This window comes from Lepisosteus oculatus, chromosome 4 (assembly GCF_040954835.1).
Source record: "Lepisosteus oculatus isolate fLepOcu1 chromosome 4, fLepOcu1.hap2, whole genome shotgun sequence".
Classification (NCBI taxonomy): domain Eukaryota; kingdom Metazoa; phylum Chordata; class Actinopteri; order Semionotiformes; family Lepisosteidae; genus Lepisosteus; species Lepisosteus oculatus.
The window spans coordinates 1,998,612-2,025,704 of NC_090699.1; the positions used below are offsets into that span (position 1 = coordinate 1,998,612).

The window sequence follows — 27,093 nt, forward strand, 5'->3', positions numbered from 1 at the left end:
TGACCACAGCCTGGACACACACACTGGACACAGGCAGACCTGGCTGTCCAGAGAGGACAGGATCAGTGACCACAGACTGGACACACACACTGGACACAGGCAGACCTGGACACTGCTGGAGCAGGACTGTCAGACCTGGGCACTTCTTGAATTGAATTGAAAGTGAACTGGGAGGAGAGAGAGAGAGAGAGAGAGAGGAGGAGAGTATGGAGGGTGACTGGAGCTTGACAATGGAGGACAGGAGAGAGGGGAGGAGGGGAGGGAGGAGGAGAAGTGGAACAGAGTTCACTCGCACGGAAGAGAGTTTCCGTCTGCTGAGGAAGCAGACACACAGGACCCTGGACACAGAGTAAAGAGCACTGGACTCTGGATAAAATACACAGGATACAGCAGACCGTGCACAAGGCTGCAGTCAGGCACAGTAAGTCAGCTGCTTGAGTGTGAGAGTGAGAGTGTGTGTGTGAGTGAGTGTGAGAGTGAGCGTCTGCTACCTGTGAGGACAAACAGTCATGGTCTTTCAGTGGGCTGGTGGACGTGTATGTGTGTTGTGTGTGTGTGTGTGTGTGTTGTGTGCGTGTGTGTGTGTTGTGTGCTGTGTGCGCTGGTGTGTACAGTCATAATGTGTCAGTGATTTCTAACGGTGATCTCTCTACAGCGAGAGAGATCCCAGTATATAAATCTCTTAATGTATAGAGATCTCGTCAGGGTGAGAGAAAGAATCCAGTATAGAGATCTCTTCAGGAAGAGAGAGGTCCCAGTATAGAGATCTCTTCAAGAAGAGAGAGGGGTCCCAGTATAGAGATCTCTTCCAGAAGAGAGAGGTCCCAGTATAGAGATCTCTTCAAGAAGAGAGAGGTCCCAGTATAGAGATCTCTTCAAGAAGAGAGGGGTCCCAGTATAGAGATCTCTTCAAGAAGAGAGGGGTCCCAGTATAGAGATCTCTTCAAGAAGAGAGAGGTCCCAGTATAGAGATCTCTTCAAGAAGAGAGGGGTCCCAGTATAGAGATCTCTTCAAGAAGAGAGAGGGGTCCCAGTATAGAGATCTCTTCAAGAAGAGAGAGGGGTCCCAGTATAGAGATCTCTTCAAGAAGAGAGAGGGGTCCCAGTATAGAGATCTCTTCAAGGAGAGAGGGGTCCCAGTATAGAGATCTCTTCAAGAAGAGAGAGGTCCCAGTATAGAGATCTCTTCAGGAAGAGAGGGGTCCCAGTATAGAGATCTCTTCAAGAAGAGAGGGGTCCCAGTATAGAGATCTCTTCAAGAAGAGAGAGGGGTCCCAGTATAGAGATCTCTTCAAGAAGAGAGAGGGGTCCCAGTATAGAGATCTCTTCAGGAAGAGAGGGGTCCCAGTATAGAGATCTCTTCAAGAAGAGAGGGGTCCCAGTATAGAGATCTCTTCAAGAAGAGAGAGGGGTCCCAGTATAGAGATCTCTTCAAGAAGAGAGAGGGGTCCCAGTATAGAGATCTCTTCAAGAAGAGAGAGGTCCCAGTATAGAGATCTCTTCAAGAAGAGAGAGGGGTCCCAGTATAGAGATCTCTTCCAGAAGAGAGAGGGGTCCCAGTATAGAGATCTCTTCAAGAAGAGAGAGGTCCCAGTATAGAGATCTCTTCAAGAAGAGAGAGGTCCCAGTATAGAGATCTCTTCAAGAAGAGAGAGGGGTCCCAGTATAGAGATCTCTTCCAGAAGAGAGAGAGAGACATGGGGAGAGAGAGAGACAGGGAGAGGAGAGAGAGACAGGGTTAGAGACAGGGGGAGAGAGAGAGACAGGGTTAGAGACAGGGGGAGAGAGAGACAGGTAAGATACAGGGGAAAGAGAGAGATAGGGTTAGAGACAGGGGGAGAGAGAGAGACAGAGTTAGAGACGGGGGTGAAGAGAGAGATAGGGTTAGAGACAGGGGGAGAGAGAGAGACAGGTAAGATACAGGGGGAGAGAGACGGGGAGAGAGAGAGACAGGTAAGACACAGGGGGAGAGAGAGATAGGGTTAGAGACAGGGGGAGAGAGAGAGACAGAGTTAGAGACGGGGGTGGAGAGAGAGACAGGGGGAGAGAGAGAGACAGGTAAGATACAGGGGGAGAGAGAGACAGGGGGAGAGAGAGAGACAGAGTTAGAGACGGGGGTGGAGAGAGAGACAGGGGGAGAGAGAGAGACAGGTAAGATACAGGGGGAGAGAGAGACAGGGTGAGAGAGAGAGACAGGTAAGACACCGGGGGAGAGAGAGAGACAGGTAAGACACAGGGGGAGAGAGAGACAGGGGGAGAGAGAGAGACAGGTAAGATACAGGGGGAGAGAGAGACAGGGGGAGAGAGAGAGACAGGTAAGACACAGGGGGAGAGAGAGACAGGGTTAGAGACAGGGGGAGAGAGAGAGACAGGTAAGATACAGAGGGAGGGTGAGAGAGAGAGAGACAGGGGCTGGTGGACTCTGTGTAGGATCTCTGGGTCTTCAGAACTAGCACATGGGTCCAACCAGCCTGCTCCCTGCAAAGATCTGGGTTCAGGGAGAGACCTCAGGCAGCTCAAGACTGGGGGGACAGGGGATCCCCATCACAGTCCGATCAGCTCACACTGAGCGTCTCTCTCTCAGTGATGGAGGTGCAGCGCCCAGAGCTCACTGAATTTCGGGGGGTCTGTATGTCCCACTACTTCACCGACAACTTTGACAATGTGGAGAAGTTCCAGGCCAGACCAGATGACATCCTGATCGCCACATACCCTAAAGCTGGTGAGTCTGTATTAACCCCTCTCTCTCTCTCAGTGTGTCTGTATTAACCCCTCTCTCTCTCAGTGCAGTGTTAATGTACTGGAGTGTCCAGTCAGTGTGTCTGTATGAACCCCTCTCTCTCTCAGTGCAGTGTTAATGTACTGGAGTGTCCAGTCAGTGTGTCTGTATTAACCCCTCTCTCTCTCAGTGCAGTGTTAATGTACTGGAGTGTCCAGTCAGTGTGTGTGTATTAACCCCTCTCTCTCTCTCAGTGCAGTGTTAATGTACTGGAGTGTCCAGTCAGTGTGTCTGTATGAACCCCTCTCTCTCTCAGTGCAGTGTTAATGTACTGGAGTGTCCAGTCAGTGTGTCTGTATTAACCCCTCTCTCTCTCTCAGTGCAGTGTTAATGTACTGGAGTGTCCAGTCAGTGTGTGTGTATTAACCCCTCTCTCTCTCAGTGCAGTGTTAATGTCCTGGAGTGTCCAGTCAGTGTGTGTGTATTAACCCCTCTCTCTCTCAGTGCAGTGTTAATGTCCTGGAGTGTCCAGTCAGTGTGTCTGTATTAACCCCTCTCTCTCTCTCAGTGCAGTGTTAATGTACTGGAGTGTCCAGTCAGTGTGTCTGTATTAACCCCTCTCTCTCTCAGTCCAGTGTTAATGTACTGGAGTGTCCAGTCAGTGTGTCTGTATTAACCCCTCTCTCTCTCAGTGCAGTGTTAATGTACTGGAGTGTCCAGTCAGTGTGTCTGTATGAACCCCTCTCTCTCTCTCAGTGCAGTGTTCATGTACTGGAGTGTCCAGTCAGTGTGTGTGTATTAACCCCTCTCTCTCTCAGTGCAGTGTTAATGTACTGGAGTGTCCAGTCAGTGTGTCTGTATTAACCCCTCTCTCTCTCTCTCAGTGCAGTGTTAATGTACTGGAGTGTCCAGTCAGTGTGTCTGTATTAACCCCCCTCTCTCTCTCAGTGCAGTGTTAATGTACTGGAGTGTCCAGTCAATGTGTGTGTATTAACCCCTCTTTCTCTCAGTGCAGTGTTAATGTACTGGAGTGTCCAGTCAGTGTGTCTGTATTAACCCCTCTCTCTCTCTCAGTGCAGTGTTACTGTACTGGAGTGTCCAGTCAGACTGTCTGTATTAACCCCTCTCTCTCTCAGTGCAGTGTTCATGTACTGGAGTGTCCAGTCAGTGTGTCTGTATGAACCCCTCTCTCTCTCTGTGCAGTGTATTAACCCCTCTCTCTGTCAGGTACGACCTGGATGTCGGAGCTGTTAGACCAGGTGTATTTTGGTGTCTCAGACCCTGGGCGTTCCTCCTTACCAGTGTATGAACGAGTTCCCTTCCTGGAGATATGTGTTCCCAGTTTAATAACAGGTACCCGCGCTCCCTCTGCTGGTCAGATCTGGTAATAATTCTTCCTACAGTTTTTCAATACCCAGTTCACGTTCTCCAAACCCTTCACACAGTTAACACAACAGCCCTCCAGGTGGATCGAATGAATGATTTTTCCATTGCTTAGAGACAGAATGCATTCGGTGAACATACCTGTAGTGTTCAAAATTCACCCAAACGCTACTATCAGCAAAACGCTGACTGGACTGGGAGCTGGATGAGTTCTGGACTGGGATTATAAACAGACTCCACTGACACTGACAGAGCAGTCTGAGACTCTCCAGGCTGGACTGGACTGACTGGACTGGGAGCTGGATGAGTTCTGAACTGGGATTAGAATCAGACTCCACTGACACTGACAGAGCAGTCTGAGACTCTCCAGGCTGGACTGGACTGACTGGACTGGGAGCTGGATGAGTTCTGAACTGGGATTAGAATCAGACTCCACTGACACTGACAGAGCAGTCTGAGACTCTCCAGGCTGGACTGGACTGACTGGACGGGGAGCTGGATGAGTTCTGAACTGGGATTATAATCAGACTCCACTGACACTGACAGAGCAGTCTGAGACTCTCCAGGCTGGACTGGACTGACTGGACTGGGAGCTGGATGAGTTCTGAACTGGGATTATAATCAGACTCCACTGACACTGACAGAGCAGTCTGAGACTCTCCAGGCTGGACTGGACTGACTGCACTGGGAGCTGGATGAGTTCTGAACTGGGATTATAATCAGACTCCACTGACACTGACAGAGCAGTCTGAGGCTCTCCAGGCTGGACTGGTCTGACTGGACTGGGAGCTGGATGAGTTCTGAACTGGGATTAGAATCAGACTCCACTGACACTGACAGAGCAGTCTGAGACTCTCCAGGCTGGACTGGACAGACTGGACTGGGAGCTGGATGAGTTCTGAACTGGGATTATAATCAGACTCCACTGGCACTGACAGAGCAGTCTGAGACTCTCCAGGCTGGACTGGGAGCTGGATGAGTTCTGAACTGGGATTATAATCAGACTCCACTGACACTGACAGAGCAGTCTGAGACTCTCCAGGCTGGACTGGACTGACTGGACTGGGAGCTGGATGAGTTCTGGACTGGGATTATAATCAGACTCCACTGACACTGACAGAGCAGTCTGAGACTCTGCAGGCTGGACTGGTCTGACTGGTCTGTATCTCCTTCAGTCTGTGTTTAATCCCGGTTATCCTGTTTGAGTGCGGGGTGTCTCTGTCTCCGCAGGGACAGAGGCTGTGGAGAAGATGAGCACGCGCCCCCGGCTGATCAAGACTCACCTGCCCCTGCAGCTGGTGCCCCCTTCCTTCTGGGAGCAGAACTGCAGGGTGAGGCAGCGGGCTGTGTGTAGTGTGTGCAGGGCATGTGTAGAGCATGTGTAGTGTGTATAGTGTGTGTGGTATTTGTAGTGTGTGTAGTGTGTGTGGTATTTGTAGTGTGTAGAGCATGTGTAGTGTGTGTAGTATTTGTAGTGTGTGTAGTGTGTGTGGTATTTGTAGTGTGTGTAGTGTGTATAGTGTGTGTGGTATTTGTAGTGTGTGTAGTATTTGTAGTGTGTGTAGTGTGTGTAGTATTTGTAGTGTGTGTAGTATGTGTAGTGTGTATAGTGTGTGTGGTATTTGTAGTGTGTGTACTGTAGTGTGTGTAGTGTGTATAGTGTGTGTAGTGTGTATAGTGTGTGTGGTATTTGTAGTGTGTGTAGTGTGTGTGGTATTTGTAGTGTGTAGAGCATGTGTAGTGTGTGTAGTATTTGTAGTGTGTGTAGTGTGTGTGGTATTTGTAGTGTGTAGAGCATGTGTAGTGTGTGTAGTATTTGTAGTGTGTGTAGTGTGTGTGGTATTTGTAGTGTGTGTAGTGTGTATAGTGTGTGTGGTATTTGTAGTGTGTGTAGTATTTGTAGTGTGTGTAGTGTGTGTAGTATTTGTAGTGTGTGTAGTATGTGTAGTGTGTATAGTGTGTGTGGTATTTGTAGTGTGTGTACTGTAGTGTGTGTAGTGTGTATAGTGTGTGTAGTGTGTATAGTGTGTGTGGTATTTGTAGTGTGTGTAGTGTGTGTGTGGTATTTGTAGTGTGTATAGTGTGTGTAGTGTGTATAGTGATGTGTGTCCATTGTGTACAGGGTGTGTTGAGTGTCTTCTCTCTCTCTACAGGTGATGAGTGTGTGTCCAGTGTGTACAGGGTGTGTTGAGTGTCTTCTCTCTCTCTACAGGTGATGAGTGTGTGTCCAGTGTGTACAGGGTGTGTTGAGTGTCTTCTCTCTCTCTACAGGTGATGAGTGTGTGTCCAGTGTGTACAGGGTGTGTTGAGTGTCTTCTCTCTCTGCAGGTGATCTATGTGGCTCGGAATCCGAAGGACAACGTCGTCTCTTATTTCCACTTCGACAGGATGAATTTTCTCCAGCCGGAGCCTGGAGACTGGAACAGCTTTCTGGAGAGATTCTGCCAGGGAAAGAGTGAGACTGTTCACACCTCACCCCTCTCTCTCAGTGCAGTGTTAATGTACTGGAGTGTCCAGTCAGTGTGTCTGTATTAACCCCTCTCTCTCTCAGTGCAGTGTTAATGTACTGGAGTGTCCAGTCAGTGTGTGTATTAACCCCTCTCTCTCAGTGCAGTGTTAATGTACTGGAGTGTCCAGTCAGTGTGTGTGTATGAACCCCTCTCTCTCTCAGTGCAGTGTTAATGTACTGGAGTGTCCAGTCAGTGTGTCTGTATGAACCCCTCTCTCTCAGTGCAGTGTTAATGTACTGGAGTGTCCAGTCAGTGTGTGTGTATTAACCCCTCTCTCTCAGTGCAGTGTTAATGTACTGGAGTGTCAGTCAGTGTGTCTGTATTAACCCCTCTCTCTCTCTCAGTGCAGTGTTAATGTACTGGAGTGTCCAGTCAGTGTGTGTGTATTAACCCCTCTCTCTCTCTCAGTGCAGTGTTAATGTACTGGAGTGTCCAGTCAGTGTGTGTGTATTAACCCCTCTCTCTCTCAGTGCAGTGTTCATGTACTGGAGTGTCCAGTCAGTGTGTCTGTATTAACCCCTCTCTCTCTCAGTGCAGTGTTAATGTACTGGAGTGTCCAGCCAGTGTGTGTGTATTAACCCCTCTCTCTCTCTCAGTGCAGTGTTAATGTACTGGAGTGTCCAGTCAGTGTGTGTGTATTAACCCCTCTCTCTCTCAGTGCAGTGTTAATGTACTGGAGTGTCCAGGCAGTGTGTCTGTATTAACCCCTCTCTCTCTCTCAGTGCAGTGTTAATGTACTGGAGTGTCCAGTCAGTGTGTGTGTATGAACCCCTCCCTCTCTCTCAGTGTGTGTGTATTAACCCCCCTCTCTCTCAGTGTGTGTGTATGAACCCCCCTCTCTCTCAGTGTGTGTGTATTAACCCCTCTCTCTCTCTCAGTGTGTGTATTAACCCCTCTCTCTCTCAGTGGTGTTTGGCTCCTGGTACGACCATGTCACAGGATGGTGGGAGCGCAGACAGACTCATCCCCAGCTGCTCTACCTGTTCTATGAGGATCTGAAGGAGGTGAGGCTGCAGTTCCCCAGTCTGACACCGGGTGGCGCTGTGTGAGTGTGTGACTGCAGCGCCGTGTCTGCCCCAGGACCTGCCCCGCGAGCTGGACCGGCTGTGTGCCTTCCTGGGCGTGCCCCTGAGCGAGCCGGACAGGCAGGCCGTGCTGGGGGCGGTCGGGTTCGAGACCATGAGGATCCAGAGCCAGAAGTTCTTCTCCATCTCAGGCCTGATGGACCAGCGCATCTCTCCCTTCATGAGGAAGGGTGAGCAGGGAGGAGTTCCACTTCTGTCTGAGGGTGTTTGTCTGCCCTCTGTCTCCTCTCACTCCCCCCTCTCTCCTCTCTCTCCCCTCTCCTCTCTCTCCTCTCTCTCTCCCCTCTCTCTCTCTCCTCTCTCACTCCCCCCTCTCTCCTCTCTCTCCCCTGTCTCACCCCTCTCCTCTATCTCCTCTCTCTTCACTCTCTCTCCCCTCTCTCCTCTCTCTCTCCTCTCTCTTCACTCTCTCTCCCCTCTCTCCTCTCTCTCTCCTCTCTCTCCCCTCTCTCCTCTCTCTCCCCTGTCTCTCCCCTTCACTCTCTCTCCTCTCTCTCCCCTCTCCTCTCTCTCCTCTCTCTTCACTCTCTCTCCCCTCTCTCCTCTCTCTCTCCTCTCTCTTCACTCAATTCAATTCAATTCAGTTCAAGGTGCTTTATTAGCATGACCGTTGGGTACAATCAGTGTTGCCAAAGCAAATAAAAATAATAAAATAATAAATAATCACTCTCTCTCCCCTCTCTCCTCTCTCTCTCCCCTCTCTCCTCTCTCTCCCCTCTCTCCTCTCTCTCTCCTCTCTCTTCACTCTCTCCCCCCTCTCTCCTCTCTCTCTCCTCTCTCTCCCCTCTCTCCTCTCTCTCCCCTGTCTCTCCCCTTCACTCTCTCTCCTCTCTCTCCCCTCTCCTCTCTCTCCCCTCTCTCCTCTCTCTCTCCTCTCTCTTCACTCTCTCTCCCCTCTCTCCTCTCTCTTCACTCTCTCTCCCCTCTCTCCTCTCTCTCCTCTCTCTCCCCTCTCTCCTCTCTCTCTCCTCTCTCTTCACTCTCTCTCCCCTATCTCCTCTCTCTCTCCTCTCTCTCCCCTCTCTCCTCTCTCTCCCCTGTCTCTCCCCTTCACTCTCTCTCCTCTCTCTCCCCTCTCCTCTCTCTCCTCTCTCTTCACTCTCTCTCTCCTCTCTCCCCTCTCCTCTCACTCCACACTCTATCCTCTCTCTCTCTCTCTTCACTCAGTTTCAATTCAATTCAAGGTGCTTTATTAGCATGACCGATGGGTACAATCAGTGTTGCCAAAGCAAAGAAAAATAATAAAATTAACATGGAACAAAACAAAAAATAGAAGTAAAATAAAATCTACAGACATGTTACAGACATTTACAACAAAGACATATTATAAAATATTGACATATTCTGTAGGCGGCTGGAGCATTATTGGGAGACGGACTCACTGTTCCTCAGGCTGTGACAGGAGATCACACACTGTATTATTATTATTGAGAGACAGGCTCACTGTCTGTTCCTCAGGCTGGGACAGGAGATCACACACTGTATTATTATTATTGAGAGACGGGCTCACTGTCTGTTCCTCAGGCTGGGACAGGAGATCACACACTGTATTATTATTATTGAGAGACAGGCTCACTGTCTGTTCCTCAGGCTGGGACAGGAGATCACACACTGTATTATTATTATTGAGAGACAGGCTCACTGTTCCTCAGGCTGGGACAGGAGATCACACACTGTATTATTATTATTGAGAGACGGGCTCACTGTCTGTTCCTCAGGCTGGGACAGGAGATCACACACTGTATTATTATTATTGAGAGACAGACTCACTGTCTGTTCCTCAGGCTGGGACAGGAGATCACACACTGTATTATTATTATTGAGAGACAGGCTCACTGTCTGTTCCTCAGGCTGGGACAGGAGATCACACACTGTATTATTATTATTGAGAGACAGGCTCACTGTCTGTTCCTCAGGCTGGGACAGGAGATCACACACTGTATTATTATTATTGAGAGACGGGCTCACTGTCTGTTCCTCAGGCTGGGACAGGAGATCACACACTGTATTATTATTATTGAGAGACAGGCTCACTGTCTGTTCCTCAGGCTGGGACAGGAGATCACACACTGTATTATTATTATTGAGAGACGGGCTCACTGTCTGTTCCTCAGGCTGGGACAGGAGATCACAGTCTCTCTCTCCTCTCTCTCAGGGATGGTGGGAGACTGGAAGAATCACTTCACGGTCGCTCAGAGTGAGGCATTCGATGAAGACTACCGGAGGAAGATGAAGGACAGCACACTGAGCTTCAGAATGGAGCTCTAGAGAGAGGAGAGCTCAGCTCAGAGGGGTCTAGTCTATTAAAGGGCACATTATAATAATTCCTCACTCTTAATTCTTTTTAGTCTAAAACTGACTGGACACTACAGTACACTGGACTATGCCAGAAATACTTTTATCACTAATATTTTGTGTCCTGTCATATGATACGCCATGTTTTTCCAGTCCCTGTAACAGATTAAAAGTAGAAAAACATGTTAGCAGGAGTCATTTTCTGTGTTTACAGACATAGGACTTTACAGATTAACCCAAATTCTTCTTTTGAATGCTGACCAAATTTTAAATTAAAAACCTCACCACTCTCTCTCAGTGCAGTGTTAATGTACTGGAGTGTCCAGTCAGTGTGTCTGTATTAACCCCTCTCTCTCTCAGTGCAGTGTTAATGTACTGGAGTGTCCAGTCAGTGTGTCTGTATGAACCCCTCTCTCTCTCAGTGCAGTGTTCATGTACTGGAGTGTCCAGTCAGTGTGTCTGTATTAACCCCTCTCTCTCAGTGCAGTGTTCATGTACTGGAGTGTCCAGTCAGTGTGTGTGTATTAACCCCTCTCTCTCTCAGTGCAGTGTTAATGTACTGGAGAGTCCAGTCAGTGTGTGTATTAACCCCTCTCTCTCCCAGTAGATTACTGTGTTCTGTCTTTTCTCAGAATATCAGATTAGAAGAACTTTGGTTTGTATTTTAATCCAAATGACAGATCAGATCAGCTCACCAGCTGTTCAGAGTCACATCCCTCATCAGCTCTGCTCTGTTTTTCTCCTGTTGTTTATTTCTGTTTCCACACGCTGGCAGTGGACAGGAGTTATGAGATCTCTGGCTGGACACTTTTCCTTGTGTCTCTTTGTGTGATCCCAGCAGAGACACACTGTCTCACACTCAGTTTAACACACACTGATCCCAGCAGAGACACTGTCTCACACTCAGTTTAACACACACACTGATCCCAGCAGAGACACTGTCTCACACTCAGTTTAACACACACACTGATCCCAGCAGAGACACGCTGTCTCACACTCAGTTTAACACACACTGATCCCAGCAGAGACACTGTCTCACACTCAGTTTAACACACACACTGATCCCAGCAGAGACACACTGTCTCACACTCAGTTTAACACACACTGATCCCAGCAGAGACACTGTCTCACACTCAGTTTAACACACACACTGATCCCAGCAGAGACACGCTGTCTCACACTCAGTTTAACACACACACTGATCCCAGCAGAGACACTGTCTCACACTCAGTTTAACACACACACTGATCCCAGCAGAGACACTGTCTCACACTCAGTTTAACACACACTGATCCCAGCAGAGACACTGTCTCACACTCAGTTTAACACACACCCTGATCCCAGCAGAGACACGCTGTCTCACACTCAGTTCAACACACACACTGATCCCAGCAGAGACACGCTGTCTCACACTCAGTTTAACACACACACTGATCCCAGCAGAGACACTGTCTCACACTCAGTTTAACACACACACTGATCCCAGCAGAGACACGCTGTCTCACACTCAGTTCAACACACACAGTGATCCCAGCAGAGACACACTGTCTCACACTCAGTTTAACACACACACTGATCCCAGCAGAGACACTGTCTCACACTCAGTTTAACACACACACTGATCCCAGCAGAGACACGCTGTCTCACACTCAGTTCAACACACACAGTGATCCCAGCAGAGACACTGTCTCACACTCAGTTTAACACACACACTGATCCCAGCAGAGACACGCTGTCTCACAATCAGTTTAACACACACAGTGATCACAGCAGAAACACTGTCTCACACTCTGAATTGTGGTGTTCAACTCTTTATTGACAACAGACAGGTTGCTATTGTGCTTGTACACAAGGAGCTGGACAATCTGAAGACCTGGACAAGAGACAAGGGGGGACCAGGAGTACAGCCTCACACAAGTTCATACCACAAAGACAGACAGACAGGTATGGACACAGACACACTCAGTCTGTGTTACACAGATAGGTGCACACAAAGAGACAGACAGGTCCGGAGCTGTGTCAGACAGACAAGGGGAGAGGGGTCAGCAGTCTGGTCTCAGGAGAGAGAGAGGGGCTCTACAGTCACAGTGTGGTCAGCAGGGAGGTCACTGCCGCAGGTCAGGGTGTGGGGACAGAGAGACAGACAGGTCTGAGCTGTGTCAGACAGACAAGGGGAGAGGGGTCAGCAGTCTGGTCTCAGGAGAGAGAGAGGGGCTCTACAGTCACAGTGTGGTCAGCAGTGAGGTCACTGCCGCAGGTCAGGGTGTGGGGACAGAGAGACAGACAGGTCTGAGCTGTGTCAGACAGACAAGGGGAGAGGGGTCAGCAGTCTGGTCTCAGGAGAGAGAGAGGGGCTCTACAGTCACAGTGTGGTCAGCAGGGAGGTCACTGCCGCAGGTCAGGGTGTGGGGACAGAGAGACAGACAGGTCTGAGCTGTGTCAGACAGACAAGGGGAGAGGGGTCAGCAGTCTGGTCTCAGGAGAGAGAGAGGGGCTCTACAGTCACAGTGTGGTCAGCAGTGAGGTCACTGCCGCAGGTCAGGGTGTGGGGACAGAGAGACAGACAGGTCTGAGCTGTGTCAGACAGACAAGGGGAGAGGGGTCAGCAGTCTGGTCTCAGGAGAGAGAGAGGGGCTCTACAGTCACAGTGTGGTCAGCAGTGAGGTCACTGCCGCAGGTCAGGGTGTGGGGACAGAGAGACAGACAGGTCTGAGCTGTGTCAGACAGACAAGGGGAGAGGGGTCAGCAGTCTGGTCTCAGGAGAGAGAGAGGGGCTCTACAGTCACAGTGTGGTCAGCAGTGAGGTCACTGCCGCAGGTCAGGGTGTGGGGACAGAGAGACAGACAGGTCTGAGCTGTGTCAGACAGACAAGGGGAGAGGGGTCAGCAGTCTGGTCTCAGGAGAGAGAGAGGGGCTCTACAGTCACAGTGTGGTCAGCAGTGAGGTCACTGCCGCAGGTCAGGGTGTGGGGACAGAGAGACAGACAGGTCTGAGCTGTGTCAGACAGACAAGGGGAGAGGGGTCAGCAGTCTGGTCTCAGGAGAGAGAGAGGGGCTCTACAGTCACAGTGTGGTCAGCAGGGAGGTCACTGCCGCAGGTCAGGGTGTGGGGACAGAGAGACAGACAGGTCTGAGCTGTGTCAGACAGACAAGGGGAGAGGGGTCAGCAGTCTGCTCTCAGGAGAGAGAGAGGGGCTCTACAGTCACAGTGTGGTCAGCAGGGAGGTCACTGCCGCAGGTCAGGGTGTGGGGACAGAGAGACAGACAGGTCTGAGCTGTGTCAGACAGACAAGGGGAGAGGGGTCAGCAGTCTGCTCTCAGGAGAGAGAGAGGGGCTCTACAGTCACAGTGTGGTCAGCAGGGAGGTCACTGCCGCAGGTCAGGGTGTGGGGACAGAGAGACAGACAGGTCTGAGCTGTGTCAGACAGACAAGGGGAGAGGGGTCAGTAGTCTGGTCTCAGGAGAGAGAGAGGGGCTCTACAGTCACAGTGTGGTCAGCAGGGAGGTCACTGCCGCAGGTCAGGGTGTGGGGACAGAGAGACAGACAGGTCTGAGCTGTGTCAGACAGACAAGGGGAGAGGGGTCAGCAGTCTGCTCTCAGGAGAGAGAGAGGGGCTCTACAGTCACAGTGTGGTAAGCAGGGAGGTCACTGCCGCAGGTCAGGGTGTGGGGACAGAGAGACAGACAGGTCTGAGCTGTGTCAGACAGACAAGGGGAGAGGGGTCAGCAGTCTGGTCTCAGGAGAGAGAGAGGGGCTCTACAGTCACAGTGTGGTCAGCAGTGAGGTCACTGCCGCAGGTCAGGGTGTGGGGACAGAGAGAGAGACAGGTCTGAGCTGTCTCTGGCCGTCTCTGGCCGGAGTATCTGGTCAATCTGTCAGGCCTCTCGCTGGTCAGCGTGACATCATCCTCACGAACTCTGTTGGGGGGGCAGAGACAGGGGGTCAGTATGGACGCAGGGTGTGATGAGTCCCTCCTATGTCCCTGCCCTGTACCCCAAATGTCTATATGGGTTGAATGTCTGTGTATAGTAGTGTCTCCTGTCCTGACTGGAGTTTCTCACCCAGCTGTGTCTGGAGTATCAGCTTGTTCCCCACCCCCACCCCTCTCTGTGTACAGTAGTGTCTCCTGTCCTGACTGGAGTTTCTCACCCAGCTGTGTCTGGAGTATCAGCTTGTTCCCCACCCCCACCCCTCTCTGTGTACAGTAGTGTCTCCTGTCCTGACTGGAGTTTCTCACCCAGCTGTGTCTGGAGAGAAGTCAGGGTATCAGCTTGTTCCCCACTCCTACCCCTCTCTGTGTACAGTAGTGTCTCCTGTCCTGACTGGAGTTTCTCACCCAGCTGTGTCTGGAGTATCAGCTTGTTCCCCACCCCCACCCCTCTCTGTGTACAGCACTGTCCAGTCCTGACTGGAGTTTCTCACCCAGCTGTGTCTGGAGTATCAGCTTGTTCCCCACCCCCACCCCTCTCTGTGTACAGTAGTGTCTCCAGTCCTGACTGGAGTTTCTCACCCAGCTTTGTCTGGAGTATCAGCTTGTTCCCCACCCCCACCCCTCTCTGTGTACAGCAGTGTCCAGTCCTGACTGGAGTTTCTCACCCAGCTGTGTCTGGAGAGAAGTCAGGGTATCAGCTTGTTCCCCACCCCCACCCCTCTCTGTGTACAGTAGTGTCTCCTGTCCTGACTGGAGTTTCTCACCCAGCTGTGTCTGGAGTATCAGCTTGTTCCCCACCCCCACCCCTCTCTGTGTACAGCACTGTCCAGTCCTGACTGGAGTTTCTCACCCAGCTGTGTCTGGAGTATCAGCTTGTTCCCCACCCCCACCCCTCTCTGTGTACAGTAGTGTCTCCAGTCCTGACTGGAGTTTCTCACCCAGCTTTGTCTGGAGTATCAGCTTGTTCCCCACCCCCACCCCTCTCTGTGTACAGCAGTGTCCAGTCCTGACTGGAGTTTCTCACTCAGCTGTGTCTGGAGAGAAGTCAGGGTATCAGCTTGTTCCCCACCCCCACCCCTCTCTGTGTACAGTAGTGTCTCCTGTCCTGACTGGAGTTTCTCACCCAGCTGTGTCTGGAGTATCAGCTTGTTCCCCACCCCCACCCCTCTCTGTGTACAGTAGTGTCTCCTGTCCTGACTTGAGTGTCTCACCCAGCTGTGTCTGGAGTATCAGCTTGTTCCCCACCCCCACCCCTCTCTGTGTACAGCAGTGTCCAGTCCTGACTGGAGTGTCTCACCCAGCTGTGTCTGGAGTATCAGCTTGTTCCCCACCCCCACCCCTCTCTGTGAACAGCAGTGTCCAGTCCTGACTGGAGTTTCTCACTCAGCTGTGTCTGGAGTATCAGCTTGTTCCCCACCCCCACCCCTCTCTGTGTACAGTAGTGTCTCCTGTCCTGACTGGAGTTTCTCACCCAGCTGTGTCTGGAGTATCAGCTTGTTCCCCACCCCCACCCCTCTCTGTGTACAGCAGTGTCCAGTCCTGACTGGAGTTTCTCACTCAGCTGTGTCTGGAGTATCAGCTTGTTCCCCACCCCCACCCCTCTCTGTGTACAGCAGTGTCTCCTGTCCTGACTGGAGTGTCTCACCCAGCTGTGTCTGGAGTATCAGCATGTTCCCCACCCCCACCCCTCTCTGTGTACAGTAGTGTCTCCTGTCCTGACTGGAGTGTCTCACCCAGCTGTGTCTGGAGTATCAGCTTGCTCCCCACCCCCACCCCTCTCTGTGTACAGCAGTGTCCAGTCCTGACTGGAGTTTCTCACCCAGCTGTGTCTGGAGAGAAGTCAGGGTATCAGCTTGTTCCCCACCCCCACCCCTCTCTGTGTACAGTAGTGTCTCCTGTCCTGACTGGAGTTTCTCACCCAGCTGTGTCTGGAGTATCAGCTTGTTCCCCACCCCCACCCCTCTCTGTGTACAGTAGTGTCTCCTGTCCTGACTGGAGTTTCTCACCCAGCTGTGTCTGGAGTATCAGCTTGTTCCCCACCCCCACCCCTCTCTGTGTACAGCAGTGTCCAGTCCTGACTGGAGTGTCTCACCCAGCTGTGTCTGGAGTATCAGCTTGTTCCCCACCCCCACCCCTCTCTGTGTACAGTAGTGTCTCCTGTCCTGACTGGAGTGTCTCACCCAGCTGTGTCTGGAGTATCAGCTTGTTCCCCACCCCCACCCCTCTCTGTGTACAGCAGTGTCCAGTCCTGACTGGAGTTTCTCACCCAGCTGTGTCTGGAGAGAAGTCAGGGTATCAGCTTGTTCCCCACCCCCACCCCTCTCTGTGTACAGTAGTGTCTCCTGTCCTGACTGGAGTGTCTCCCCCAGGTGTGTCTGGGGAGAAGTCAAGGTATCAGCTTGTTCCCCACCCCCACCCCTCTCTGTGTACAGCAGTGTCTCCTGTCCTGACTGGAGTGTCTCACCCAGCTGTGTCTGGAGTATCAGCTTGTTCCCCACCCCCACCCCTCTCTGTGTACAGCAGTGTCCAGTCCTGACTGGAGTGTCTCACCCAGCTGTGTCTGGAGTATCAGCTTGTCCCCCACCCCCACCCCTCTCTGTGTACAGCAGTGTCCAGTCCTGACTGGAGTTTCTCACTCAGCTGTGTCTGGAGTATCAGCCTGTCCCCCACCCCCACCCCTCTCTGTGTACAGCAGTGTCCAGTCCTGACTCACCCTCGAAGTCCACGGTGCCGTCGCCGTTGTGGTCGGCTTCATGCACCACGTCGTCGATCTCCCGCGGGCTCAGCCTCTCGCCCAGCAGGCGCGCCATGGCCTGCCTCAGCTCCTCCCGCGTGATCTTCCCGTCGCCGTTGGCGTCGAACTGGGGGGGCGGGGCGGGGGGGTTAGCTCACACAGCCCGGCCAGGGAGGGGCTGTCTCTCTCTCTGACTGTCTCTCTGTCTCTGTCTCTCTCTCTCTGACTGTCTCTGTCTCTCTCTCTCTCTGACTTTCTCTCTCTGTGTGTCTCTATCTGTCTCTGTCTCTGACTGTCTCTCTGACTTTCTCTCTCTGACTGTCTCTCTCTGTCTCTGACTGTCTCTCTCTGACTTTCTCTCTCTGTGTGTCTCTGTCTGTCTCTCTCTCGGACTGTCTCTCTCTGTCTCTGTCTCTCTCTCTCTGACTTTCTCTCTCTGTGTGTCTCTATCTGTCTCTCTCTCTGACTGTCTCTCTCTGTCTCTGACTGTCTCTCTCTGTCTCTGTCTCTCTCTCTCTCTGACTTTCTCTCTCTGTGTGTCTCTATCTGTCTCTCTCTCTTACTGACTCTCTGGCTGTCTCTCCATGTGTCCCTCTCTGTCAGTCTGTCCCCCATCTCTCTTTGTACGTCTGTCTCTGTGTCTCTCTCTGTCTGTGTTTCTCTCTCTCTCTCAGACTCTTTCTCTGTGTTTCTCTCTGTCTCTCTCTATGTGTAACTCTCTGACTGTCTCTCTCTCCCCCTCTCTCACTCTGTCTCTCACCTCTCTGAAGGCGTCTCTCAGCTCCTTGACTCCGATCATGCCCGCTGTCTCTGCTAGCAGCTTCGGAGTCATGAGCTCCACAAAGTCATCGAAGTCCACTCTGCCCCCCACTGAGAGAGAGGGGGGTTAATACAGAGAGAGACAGATGGGTTAATACAGAAAGAGGTTAATACACAGAGAGAGGGATTAATACAGAGAGTTATTGCAGTCCAGCCTGCCCCCCTCGGCGAGGGGGGTTAATAGAGAGAGAGAGAGAGACAGTGACTCACAGTTCATGTGTATCTGCTGGCCCAGCTCAATGAGCTCCATCTCAGTGGGCATGTAGCCCATCGTACGCATGAGGTTCCCCAGGTCCTTACAGCTGATCAGCCCGTCCCTGTCCTTGTCGAACTCACTGAAGGCCTCACGCAGCTCTGAGAGACACAGGGGTTAATACACACACAGAGAGACACAGGGGTTAATACACTGACAGTCCCTGTCCTTGTCAAACTCACTGAAGGCCTCGCGCAGCTCTGAGAGACACAGGGGTTAATACACACACAGAGAGACACAGGGGTTAATACACACACAGAGAGACACAGGGGTTAATACACTGACAGTCCCTGTCCCTGTCGAACTCACTGAAGGCCTCCCGCAGCTCTGAGAGACACAGGGGTTAATACACACACAGAGAGACACAGGGGTTAATACACTGACAGTCCCTGTCCTTGTCGAACTCACTGAAGGCCTCCCGCAGCTCTGAGAGACACAGGGGTTAATACACACACAGAGAGACACAGGGGTTAATACACTGACAGTCCCTGTCCTTGTCGAACTCACTGAAGGCCTTGCGCAGCTCTGAGAGACACAGGGGTTAATACACACACAGAGAGACACAGGGGTTAATACACTGACAGTCCCTGTCCTTGTCGAACTCACTGAAGGCCTCCCGCAGCTCTGAGAGACACAGGGGTTAATACACACACAGAGAGACACAGGGGTTAATACACTGACAGTCCCTGTCCTTGTCGAACTCACTGAAGGCCTCGCGCAGCTCTGAGAGACACAGGGGTTAATACACACACAGAGAGACACAGGGGTTAATACACTGACAGTCCCTGTCCTTGTCGAACTCACTGAAGGCCTCCCGCAGCTCTGAGAGACACAGGGGTTAATACACACACAGAGAGACACAGGGGTTAATACACTGACAGTCCCTGTCCTTGTCGAACTCACTGAAGGCCTCCCGCAGCTCTGAGAGACACAGGGGTTAATACACACACAGAGAGACACAGGGGTTAATACACTGACAGTCCCTGTCCCTGTCGAACTCACTGAAGGCCTCGCGGAGCTCTGAGAGACACAGGGGTTAATACACACACAGAGAGACACAGGGGTTAATACACTGACAGTCCACTGACTGACAGTGGTGTGACAGTATTGATACAAGATGATAACTCTTACAGTACCTTCAATCTCATCATCGGCGAGCTCTCTCTCCTGAAACACAGGAAGTCGCTCAGTGAGCACTGCCCAGACACTGACCACCTCCGAGTCAGCACACTGACCACAGACTCCTGACCACTACAGACCCCCAGTGCCAGGACCCTGGGGTCAGGGGTCACAGGATCACATCGCGATTGTCCGAACGACAGCACAGCCCATCCTGATCCTCCTCGGGCTCCGGGCCAGTAATCCCACACCCCGAGAGCAGCGGTCTCATCCGGTATCATCCCATAATCCCCTGACTCAGCCCATCGGATCAGGAATGAGATCAGGACCACAGATCAACACAGAAATCAAAACACACTGATACAGGACATGACATAACCCACACAGAGACACTGCAGGACACTGACCGCACACAGACTGGACACTGACACAGACCAGACACTACAGTACACTAACACTGACCGCACACAGACTGGACACTGACACAGACCAGACACTACAGTACACTAACACTGACCGCACACAGACTGGACACTGACACAGACCAGACACTACAGTACACTAACACTGACCGGACACTGACCGCACACTGCAGTACACTGACACAGACTGGACACTGACTGGACACTACAGTACACTAACACTGACCAGACACTGCACTGAGAGAGAGAGGGGTTAATACAGACACACTGACTGGACACTCCAGTACATTAACACTGCACTGAGAGAGAGAGGGGTTCATACAGACACACTGACTGGACACTCCAGTACATTAACACTGCACTGAGAGAGAGAGGGGTTCATACAGACACACTGACTGGACACTCCAGTACATTAACACTGCACTGAGAGAGAGGTGTTAATACAGACACACTGACTGGACACTCCAGTACATTAACACTGCACTGAGAGAGAAAGGGGTTAATACAGACACACTGACTGGACACTCCAGTACATTAACACTGCACTGAGAGAGAGAGGGGTTAATACAGACACACTGACTGGACACTCCAGTACATTAACACTGCACTGAGAGAGAGAGGGGTTAATACACACACTGACTGGACACTCCAGTACATCAACACTGCACTGAGAGAGAGAGGGGTTAATACAGACACACTGACTGGACACTCCAGTACATTAACACTGCACTGAGAGAGAGAGAGGGGTTAATACAGACACACTGACTGGACACTCCAGTACATATACACTGCACTGAGAGAGAGGGGTTAATACAGACACACTGACTGGACACTCCAGTACATTAACACTGCACTGAGAGAGAGAGGGGTTAATACAGACACACACTGACTGGACACTCCAGTACCTTAACACTGCACTGAGAGAGAGAGGGGTTAATACACACACACTGACTGGACACTCCAGTACATTAACACTGCACTGAGAGAGAGAGGGGTTAATACAGACTCACTGTGTGTTTCTCTGCGATGCCCTTCCTCAGAAAGATACAGGCTGGTCCGTAGATGTTGTCCATGTCTGACGAAGCAGAAGGGATGATGTTTCTTTCTTCCTGTGTGTCTGTCTGTCTCACTCTCTCTCCGTTAGTGTGTTACTGTCTTCTAGGATCTGTGTGTTTTTGTGTATCTCTTTCCCTGACTCACCCGGTGTGTTTCATGATCAGTGTATTGTCCTGTGTTTTTGTCTCACTCACTGTCTGTCTCACTGTGCCTGTCTGTCTCTCAGGACAGAGCTGAGAGGGGTAATGGATTGAAGGGACTGAAGGAGATCAGCTGTTTCGTTTTTTATCTGAAAGAGAAGAAAGTGATTGTATTACTGTACACTGCACTGACCACTATCGGTGTAACTCACAGCGCTGATCCCAGCAGAGACACTGTCTCACACTCAGTTTAACACACACACTGATCCCAGCAGAGACACTGTCTCACACTCAGTTGAACACACACACTGATCCCAGCAGAGACACTGTCTCACACTCAGTTTAACACACACACTGATCCCAGCAGAGACACTGTCTCACACTCAGTTTAACACACACACTGATCCCAGCAGAGACACTGTCTCACACTCAGTTTAACACACACACTGATCCCAGCAGAGACACTGTCTCACACTCAGTTGAAGATGAAGACGACAGTGAGAGTGATGAAGATGAAGTTGACAGTAAGAGTGATGAAGATGAAGGTGAGAGTGATGATGGTGATGGTGACGTGTATGGTTGGCGCTTGAGGAAGCCATCTATCAGACTGACCTTTGACCCTCCTGTGAGCCCCCAACTTCCACAGCAGACGAAGAGGCAGCAAGAGGAAGAGTGTCTGCAGCCAGACGACTGTGAGACTGAGCTCAGTGTGGGACTGAGAGACGGGAGAGAGGAGAGAGAGCAGAGAGAGAGGAGAGAGAGAGGAGAGAGAGGAGAGAGGAGAGAGAGTGGAGAGAGGAGAGAGAGAGGAGAGAGAGAGGGGGGAGAGGAGAGAGAGAGAGGGAGAGAGAGAGGAGAGGGGGGAGAGGAGAGAGAGTGGAGAGAGGAGAGAGAGTGGAGAGAGGAGAGAGAGAGGAGAGAGAGAGAGGGGGAGAGGAGAGAGAGGGGGGAGAGAGGGGAGAGAGAGGGGGAGAGAGAGGGGAGAGAGAGGGGAGAGAGAGGAGAGAGAGAGGGGGAGAGAGGAGAGAGAGGGGGGAGAGAGGGGGGAGAGAGAGAGGGGTGCGAGAGAGACTGATTGTACCCATCGGTCATGCTAATAAAGCACCTTGAATTGAATTGACTTGAATTGAGAGGGGAGAGGGGGAGAGAGGAGAGAGAGGAGAGAGAGGAGAGAGAGGAGAGAGAGTGGAGAGAGGAGAGAGAGAGCAGAGAGAGCAGAGAGAGAGGAGAGAGAGGAGAGAGAGTGGAGAGAGGAGAGAGAGAGGGGGGAGAGAGAGAGAGGGGAGAGAGGAGAGAGAGGAGAGAGAGAGGGGGGAGAGGAGAGAGAGAGAGGAGAGAGAGAGGGGGAGAGAGAGAGAGAGAGAGAGAGAGAGAGAGGAGAGAGAGGGAGAGAGAGGGGAGAGAGAGAGAGAGAGAGGGGAGAGGAGAGAGAGAGGGGAGCGCAGGAGGTGGGTTGCTGCCATGTCTGTGTGTTATCCTGTCTGTCTGCCTGTAGGTCTGTGTGTTATCCTATCTGTCTGTCTGCCTGTACTGTAGGTCTGTGTGTTATCCTGTCTGTCTGCCAGTAGGTCTGTGTGTTATCCTGTCTGTCTGTCAGTTAATTATCTATCCAGTGGCCAGATCACCCTGCAGCTCCCAGCTCCCAGCCCACTGGAGCCCAGCAGGGGGCGCTCTCTCCCAGCTCCCAGCCCACTGGAGCCCAGCAGGGGGAGCCTGGCCAGTACCTGGAGGGGAGACTCCTGGGAGAGGGGTGAGTGGGGCCAGCAGGGGGCGCTCTCTCGCTGCGCTCTGTGTGGTCCTGATGCCCCAGTCCAGTGATGGTGAGCTATAAAAGAGTAGGGCTGGACACTGACGGGGGACACTGGACTGTAAGAAGGCTCTTTCCTTCAGATGAGACGTGAAACCGGGGTCCTGACTCTCTGTGCTCATGAACAATCCCGGGGTGTCTCTATAAAAGAGTCGGGGTGTTACCTGGTGTCCCCCTGGTCTTGACCAGTCCTGGCCTCCTAGTAACCCCTAATGACCTCTGACCTGTCCTCCTCGCCCTGAGAGCTGCTGTGTGTGAGCGCACTGGTGGGGCTCCACCACCAGCGGGGCGTCCAGAAAGGCGCTATAGAAGTATAAGACTATTATTAATGACCTCTGACCTGTCCTCCTCGCCCTGAGTGTGCTGTGTGGGGAGAACACCGGGTGGGGGTACACACAGGTGGGGGTGAGGATATCATTAGTGTTATAATTGTCAGGCCCGTCACACGGTTTCATCCGCAGCCTGTGACGATGCGCTGGTCACCAGGGCTGGTCAGAGCCGTGCGTCCTCTCCTGGTGAGCACTGTTACTGGCGAGGAGCCTCCACACGCCTGTCTGACCGCCCAGGGCCAGGACCCCTCTGAAGCCGGCTGGCCCCCAGGGAGAGGCGTGCTTATTTTGGGGAGATACCCTCCAGACCGACAGGACCGGACACAGACTGGACACTGCCAGAGTACAGACTGGACACAGACTGATCACCGCCTGGACACTGCCAGAGTACAGACTGGACACAGACTGGACACAGCCGCAGATCCCAGACGTGCTCAGTGGTGTGTGTGTGTGTGTGTGTGTGTGTGTGTGTGTGTGTGTGTGTGTGTGTGTGTGTGTGTGTGTGTGTGTGTGTGTGTGTGTGACTGGTCAGGCCCTGACTCTCTCAGGCTCTGTGTTGTTCAGGGATGGGCGAGTTGATCCCAGACGTGCTCAGTGGGGTGTGTGTGTGTGTGACTGGTCAGGCCCTGACTCTCTCAGGCTCTGTGTTGTTCAGGGATGGGTGAGTTGATCCCAGACGTGCTCAGTGGGGTGTGTGTGTGTGTGACTGGTCAGGCCCTGACTCTCTCAGGCTCTGTGTTGTTCAGGGATGGGTGAGTTGATCCCAGACGTGCTCAGTGGGGTGTGTGTGTGTGACTGGTCAGACCCTGACTCTCTCAGGCTCTGTGTTGTTCAGGGATGGGCGAGTTGATCCCAGACGTGCTCAGTGGGGTGTGTGTGTGTGTGACTGGTCAGGCCCTGACTCTCTCAGGCTCTGTGTTGTTCAGGGATGGGTGAGTTGATCCCAGACGTGCTCAGTGGGGTGTGTGTGTGTGTGACTGGTCAGGCCCTGACTCTCTCAGGCTCTGTGTTGTTCAGGGATGGGCGAGTTGATCCCAGACGTGCTCAGTGGGGTGTGTGTGTGTGTGTGACTGGTCAGGCCCTGACTCTCTCAGGCTCTGTGTTGTACAGGGATGGGCGAGTTGATCCCAGACGTGCTCAGTGGTGTGTGTGTGTGTGTGTGTGTGTGACTGGTCAGGCCCTGACTCTCTCAGGCTCTGTGTTGTACAGGGATGGGCGAGTTGATCCCAGACGTGCTCAGTGGTGTGTGTGTGTGTGTGTGTGTGTGTGACTGGTCAGGCCCTGACTCTCTCTCAGGCTCTGTGTTGTTCAGGGATGGGTGAGTTGATCCCAGACGTGCTCAGTGGGGTGTGTGTGTGTGTGACTGGTCAGGCCCTGACTCTCTCAGGCTCTGTGTTGTACAGGGATGGGCGAGTTGATCCCAGACGTGCTCAGTGGTGTGTGTGTGTGTGTGTGTGTGACTGGTCAGGCCCTGACTCTCTCAGGCTCTGTGTTGTACAGGGATGGGCGAGTTGATCCCAGACGTGCTCAGTGGTGTGTGTGTGTGTGTGTGTGTGACTGGTCAGGCCCTGACTCTCTCTCAGGCTCTGTGTTGTTCAGGGATGGGTGAGTTGATCCCAGACGTGCTCAGTGGGGTGTGTGTGTGTGTGACTGGTCAGGCCCTGACTCTCTCAGGCTCTGTGTTGTACAGGGATGGGCGAGTTGATCCCAGACGTGCTCAGTGGTGTGTGTGTGTGTGTTCTCCTGTTTTCAAACGCTCTGTTTCCAATGTGACAGAAAGATACTGAGACCCAAGAGATGCCCAACTATTTTATTCAAGATTGATTGTAAACATGCTGTGCATAATTCTATAAACCTCATTAAAATATAGATATTTCATCTCTAATGGGAATTATTTACAGGATGCAAGAAACAATCACAGTGTGAGATATCACGAGCGGGTAAGATGTTCACACAAGACACTGCTCAGGGGCGAAGATGTAGTCCAGGGCCTGTCTCTCTGCAGCAGCAACATTCGGGTGCCAGAGGTCCACTGTGAAAATCACCCTGGGGCCGTCCTCTGCACTGCCTGCTCCGGGAGACACAGGGGTTAATACAGGCACTGCCTGGACACTCCAGTACATTAACACTGCACTGAGAGAGAGAGGGGTTAATACAGACACACTGACTGGACACTCCAGTACATTAACACTGCACTGAGAGAGAGAGGGGTTAATACACACACACTGACTGGACACTCCAGTACATTAACACTGCACTGAGAGAGAGAGGGGTTAATACAGACACACTGACTGGATACTCCAGTACATTAACACTGCACTGAGAGAGAGAGATGGGTTAATACACACACACTGACTGGACACTCCAGTACATTAACACTGCACTGAGAGAGGGGGGTTAATACAGACACACTGACTGACACTCCAGTACATTAACACTGCACTGAGAGAGGGGGGTTAATACAGACACACTGACTGGACACTCCAGTACATTAACACTGCACTGAGAGAGAGAGGGGTTAATACACACACACTGACTGGACACTCCAGTACATTAACACTGCACTGAGAGAGAGAGGGGTTAATACACACACACTGACTGGACACTCCAGTACATTAACACTGCACTGAGAGAGAGGGGTTAATACAGACACACTGACTGGATACTCCAGTACAGTAACACTGCACTGAGAGAGAGGTATATAAACATACAGTAAGAGTGACTGACGGATTGGAAACATATCGGTCATAGCAGAACATAACATGGTCACTACACATATCCTGAAGCATTCAATCTAGAACTGACACAAAACCTTTGCTGTCGAGCCATGAAAGGATGATGGGAGCTGTTCATTGATTTTTTCATTTCTTCTGGAGACTGACCGTTATGAGAGATGGTGTGCAGGAAGGAATCGTCCACCAGGAGGCAGTGTCCCTCTGACCAGCACTGCGGCTCCCCTCCGACTACCAGCTCACAGTGAGCAGGGATCTGTAACCCTGAGAGACGCAGAGAGAGGGGTTAATACACTGAGAGAGAGAGGGGTTCATACAGACACACTGACTGGACACTCCAGTACATGAACACTGCACTGAGAGAGAGAGAGGGGTTAATACACACACACTGACTGGACACTCCAGTACATTAACACTGCACTGAGAGAGAGGGGTTCATACAGACACACTGATTGGACACTCCAGTACATTAACACTGCACTGAGAGAGAGGGGTTAATACAGACACACTGACTGGACACTCCAGTACATTAACACTGCACTGAGAGAGAGAGGGGTTAATACAGACACACTGACTAGACACTCCAGTACATTAACACTGCACTGAGAGAGAGAGGGGTTCATACACACACACTGACTGGACACTCCAGTACATTAACAGTGCACTGAGAGAGAGAGGGGTTAATACACACACACTGACTGGACACTCCAGTACATTAACAGTGCACTGAGAGAGAGAGGGGTTAATACAGACACACTGACTGGACACTCCAGTACATGAACACTGCACTGAGAGAGAGAGGGGTTAATACACACACACTGACTGGACACTCCAGTACATGAACACTGCACTGAGAGAGAGAGGGGTTAATACAGACACACTGACTGGACACTCCAGTACAGTAACACTGCACTGAGAGAGAGAGGGGTTAATACAGACACACTGACTGGACACTCCAGTACATTAACACTGCACTGAGAGAGAGAGGGGTTAATACACACACTGACTGGACACTCCAGTACAGTAACACTGCACTGAGAGAGAGAGAGGGGTTAATACAGACACACTGACTGGACACTCCAGTACATTAACACTGCACTGAGAGAGAGAGAGGGGTTAATACAGACACACTGACTGGACACTCCAGTACATTAACACTGCACTGAGAGAGAGAGGGGTTAATACACACACACTGACTGGACACTCCAGTACATTAACACTGCACTGAGAGAGAGAGAGGGGTTAATACAGACACACTGACTGGACACTCCAGTACAGTAACACTGCACTGAGAGAGAGAGGGGTTAATACACACACTGACTGGACACTCCAGTACAGTAACACTGCACTGAGAGAGAGAGAGGGGTTAATACAGACACACTGACTGGACACTCCAGTACATTAACACTGCACTGAGAGAGAGAGAGGGGTTAATACAGACACACTGACTGGACACTCCAGTACATTAACACTGCACTGAGAGAGAGAGGGGTTAATACACACACACTGACTGGACACTCCAGTACATTAACACTGCACTGAGAGAGAGAGAGGGGTTAATACAGACACACTGACTGGACACTCCAGTACAGTAACACTGCACTGAGAGAGAGAGGGGTTAATACACACACACTGACTGGACACTCCAGTACATTAACACTGCACTGAGAGAGAGGGGGGTTAATACAGTCACTCTGACTGGACACTCCAGTACATTAACACTGCACTGAGAGAGAGAGGGGTTAATACAGACACACTG

At 51.6% G+C, this 27,093-nt stretch overlaps 3 protein-coding genes across 3 annotated transcripts in view; 1 reads left to right on the forward strand and 2 right to left on the reverse strand.

The window, feature by feature from the left end:
- The first annotated feature begins 285 nt into the window (after positions 1-285).
- On the forward strand, positions 286-10,180 carry LOC138238257 (cytosolic sulfotransferase 1-like). Its single transcript, XM_069188380.1, has 8 exons — positions 286-421; positions 2,585-2,722; positions 3,947-4,072; positions 5,333-5,433; positions 6,431-6,557; positions 7,519-7,616; positions 7,693-7,867; positions 9,853-10,180. Coding segments are annotated over exons 1-8 (879 nt in total). The 5' UTR covers positions 286-420; the 3' UTR covers positions 9,966-10,180.
- A 1,607-nt stretch (positions 10,181-11,787) lies between these two features.
- cabp5b (calcium binding protein 5b) lies at positions 11,788-21,218 on the reverse strand. The gene is made up of 7 exons (XM_069188381.1): positions 21,079-21,218; positions 20,281-20,615; positions 18,866-18,896; positions 17,687-17,830; positions 17,418-17,527; positions 16,637-16,784; positions 11,788-13,909 (listed from the first exon to the last, which is right to left on the reverse strand). The coding sequence occupies exons 2-7, from the start codon at positions 20,341-20,343 to the stop codon at positions 13,884-13,886; spliced, it is 522 nt and encodes a 173-aa protein (XP_069044482.1). The 5' UTR covers positions 20,344-20,615; positions 21,079-21,218; the 3' UTR covers positions 11,788-13,883.
- Positions 21,219-24,397: 3,179 nt separating this feature from the next.
- Positions 24,398-27,093, reverse strand: part of asphd1 (aspartate beta-hydroxylase domain containing 1) — a 12,289-nt gene continuing 9,593 nt past the window's right edge. Inside the window, exons 5-6 of the mRNA XM_069188372.1 lie at positions 25,485-25,598; positions 24,398-24,670 (exon numbers count right to left, since the gene is read on the reverse strand). Of these exons, the coding sequence (XP_069044473.1) occupies positions 24,552-24,670; positions 25,485-25,598 (233 nt within the window). The 3' untranslated portion in view covers positions 24,398-24,551. The remainder of the gene's footprint in view (positions 24,671-25,484; positions 25,599-27,093) is intronic.